The sequence below is a fragment of the Tarenaya hassleriana genome, unplaced genomic scaffold, assembly GCF_000463585.1.
Source record: "Tarenaya hassleriana unplaced genomic scaffold, ASM46358v1 Cleome26, whole genome shotgun sequence".
Taxonomy (NCBI): Eukaryota; Viridiplantae; Streptophyta; class Magnoliopsida; order Brassicales; family Cleomaceae; genus Tarenaya; species Tarenaya hassleriana.
Genome location: NW_010965869.1, coordinates 611874 through 615217, shown reverse-complemented (window position 1 = coordinate 615217; position 3344 = coordinate 611874). Strand labels below are relative to the sequence as shown.

Here is a 3344-nt window from a genome sequence, read left to right as displayed (position 1 = left end):
TGCTGAAGTAATCTGTGAGTCGCTTCACATTCGGAGTGGTGTACTTTCGACTGTGCGCAGAAACCATCTGAGCCCAAGAACAGAGACAGAACACGAGCGTTGCCCTAATTATAATAACAAAAAGACAGCTTCTTCTGCAGCACCTGAAAGACTCCATCTTTGTTTACTTGGAGATCGTGTTCTTGTCTCTCTGTGTGTATATATGTGTATATATACGTGAGATTTGAGGGTAAATTTGGAATTTGTGAAGGTCGAGTTGTAGACAAGCTGGCCTCCTCTTTTCGGCTTTTCCATGTGCGCTTACATTTCATAGAATCCATCGTCATCAAGGGATTTTGTCATGTTACAAAAGAATGTAAGCATTGTTATATTGGCACAAAAAGTCGAAATAAAGATAAAATTACAAAAACAAAAAATGGTCCAAATCATATACTAATTCAACGAATTCTAGATTTTTTTATATTTTAAAATTTGTGAAAGGGTTTCGAAATTTATATATTGATGAATGTTTTTTTAGGAAAAATATATCTGAAAGGTATTATTTTAATTTAACTATATTTCGGCAACTAACCGTTTTTTTTTTTTTGCAAATAAGACATGATGCTAACATTGTCTTTTCTATGTGACGGTGGATATAAGAACAATTCATATATTCAACCATTTAGGACCGTTTACAAGATAATGAGTATCATTAATGTGTACCATTAGTAAAAAAACATGAGACACTAATCCAACCACTAGTCCTCATCATGCTCTTATTCGAAATAACATAACACAATTATCAACCACTAGTTCTGAATTCGGACCTTTACAAGATAATGATGAATATTTATTTATATTTATATTTATATTTGGGATTCAATCTTGGTTCAAATAGTTGTAGAATGGTTACCATAAATCGTACACTTGAAATTGGTTATGAAATGGGAATAAGAAGGCGATGGAAATTAAGATTGTATTCATCTTGTTGTCATTTTGGATTTCATTTTCATATATGTACAAACATATTTTTATTTTCATTTTTATGTGAAGATGATATCCTCTAATTTGCCTTCTTTTAATAATTTTTTATATTTTCTCAATTTCGGTAATTTAAAAAAAAAACAAAAACATTACCGTTTTATTTAAGATATTAAGGTGTGGGGAGTTTTATTTAAATTTCATGCTATATGGAAATAAGTAACAATAGTATTTCATTTTACGGTACAGACAAAAAACTAGAAATAAAGGCGAAGACAAAACAAGAAAAAAAAATATTACAAAACATACAGCCGTTATTGTCAGCAAATTGTATTCAGTATATTATAATGCATAAAAAAATACAGATGAAACCATCAGTAAAATCAATCTAGCGTATGAAATCTTTCCGCTGTAATTCTACTTTAACCGTATTCGTATATTCATCTCCTAAATTCTAACATTTAATGGTATTTTACTGTATAACTTTTTATTGTTTTGGGAATAAACACGAGTCGGTGAGAAAAATCAAATTGAATAATAATAATAATAATAATAATAATAATAATAATTAATAATAATAATAATAATAATAATAATAAGAGAAGTTGGGTATGAGGAAAAGACGAGACAAATTGTGATGTTTTAGTTAGTTGACACAGCACAACAAAAGCTGGCATGACAGATGGATCATATCTCTCGCAACCTTAACCAACCAATCAAATCTAATCTTGTAACTAACTTCCCATATATATATATATATTTGTAATTGAAATGGTGTTTAAGATTATATATATATATTGGGTCTTGATCAAATTTTTAAAAAAAAAAAAAGCATATCGAAATTTGAGTTTTAGAAGAATATCGAAAACTCGGTATCTATATTAAGACAACTTAGAAATAGTATGTGGATTAGCCCACAGTCTTTATTTATTTGGTCTTGGTCCAAAAATCAAATTTGGCTCAAAACTAAAACTAAATATTTTAGTCCAAAACATATATGGTCCAAAACTAATGTGGTCCAATAGCTCCGTTCAATGTGGTAGTCTAATCAAATCCTATTTTCGTTTTACCATCGAGATCGGTTTCTATTCTAACAACATCTATCGATTGCCACATTAATTTGAGTTAGTGATTCAAAGATCTACATGTCATAATCTCACGTGTTATCATTTATCTCACCATATCCATTATTAAAAAGAGTATGGAACAAGTCTCGCTTCAAATTTGATCGCTTTCTCGATATGTATACTACTACAAGAAACATCCGATATTGAGACGGAAAAATCCGTCGTAAATACAAATTCATTTTTCAAAATAAATCTCTCAGATTATTATTGATATATTTTGAAAATTATGGAATCATTTTAAATATTGAAATTAAAGTTGATTTTGTATTAATAATAAGTTAATGATAAAGGTGAATTTTGAATTGTGGTAATGGTTCTATGTTTAGTGATCTATTTTACGTTATTTACTAAAATCCTCGGAGAAATAGCGTCAGACAAATTGAACTCGAACGGGTTGCACGTCACTAGGGCATGCATGGCAACGGTGAAGGAATCGATCACGTCTTTCAATTTTTATATAAGATTTCGGTCCAGTTTTTTTTTAAAAAATCATTTTAAAATTTGATTAATTTGGTTTAGGAATAATTATATTCAATTAATTTTTAAATGGGATTTATTAAAGAAAAATCCTAAAACAAATACCTTAACTTCTCAGTTTTTGCAAAATAAACCTAAACTTTGTTTTTTATCAAATAAAACCCAACTTTATTTTTTAGTAAAAAATAAATTTAGGTTTATTTAAAATTTAATAATCAAATTGAAGTTTTATTTGATAAAAAAAAATAAAATTAAGATTTTATTTTGTAAAAATTGACAAGTTCACATTTTTTTTGAAATTCTCCCATTTATCGATTACAATTATATACTGTTCAACGTATCATAGTGTCGGATGCTTTTATCATAAACAGATTATTAAATAAAAACACATTTCACTCTTTCTATATAACAATTTATCCGTGAACTTTGAACTCTTTTTTCACTGACCAATTTCCATTTTAACCCAACAGTTTGTGGACGAGTGGTCAGCAGTTGGGTGCAAAGCACTCAGAGGTTGGCGGTTCGATTCCTGGTTGGGGAGGGGTTTTCATATGGGCTGCTCCGGTCATCTGGAAGATATAGTTGGACCCGATGAACTTCTAAATTATAAAAAAAAAAATTATCCGTGAAAGTGACCCAACGATGTTTGATGTCTTAAAAAACAAAGGTAAGTAGTTTCAAGTGGAGTTTATCCATATCATATAAAATATGTTCAGGCAAAGTGCGTGTGTGTGACACACGGTCCATACATTTGAATAATGATGATAATAACAATAATAA

The 3344-nt window shown here is 29.2% G+C and overlaps 1 protein-coding gene across 1 annotated transcript in view; it reads right to left on the bottom strand.

The window, feature by feature from the left end:
* The window catches only part of LOC104816756 (probable xyloglucan endotransglucosylase/hydrolase protein 33), a 2477-nt gene extending 2067 nt beyond the window's left edge, over window positions 1-410 (bottom strand). Inside the window, exon 1 of the mRNA XM_010545702.2 lies at window positions 1-410. Within this exon, the coding sequence (XP_010544004.1) occupies window positions 1-157 (157 nt within the window). The 5' untranslated portion in view covers window positions 158-410.
* Window positions 411-3344: the final 2934 nt, after the last annotated feature.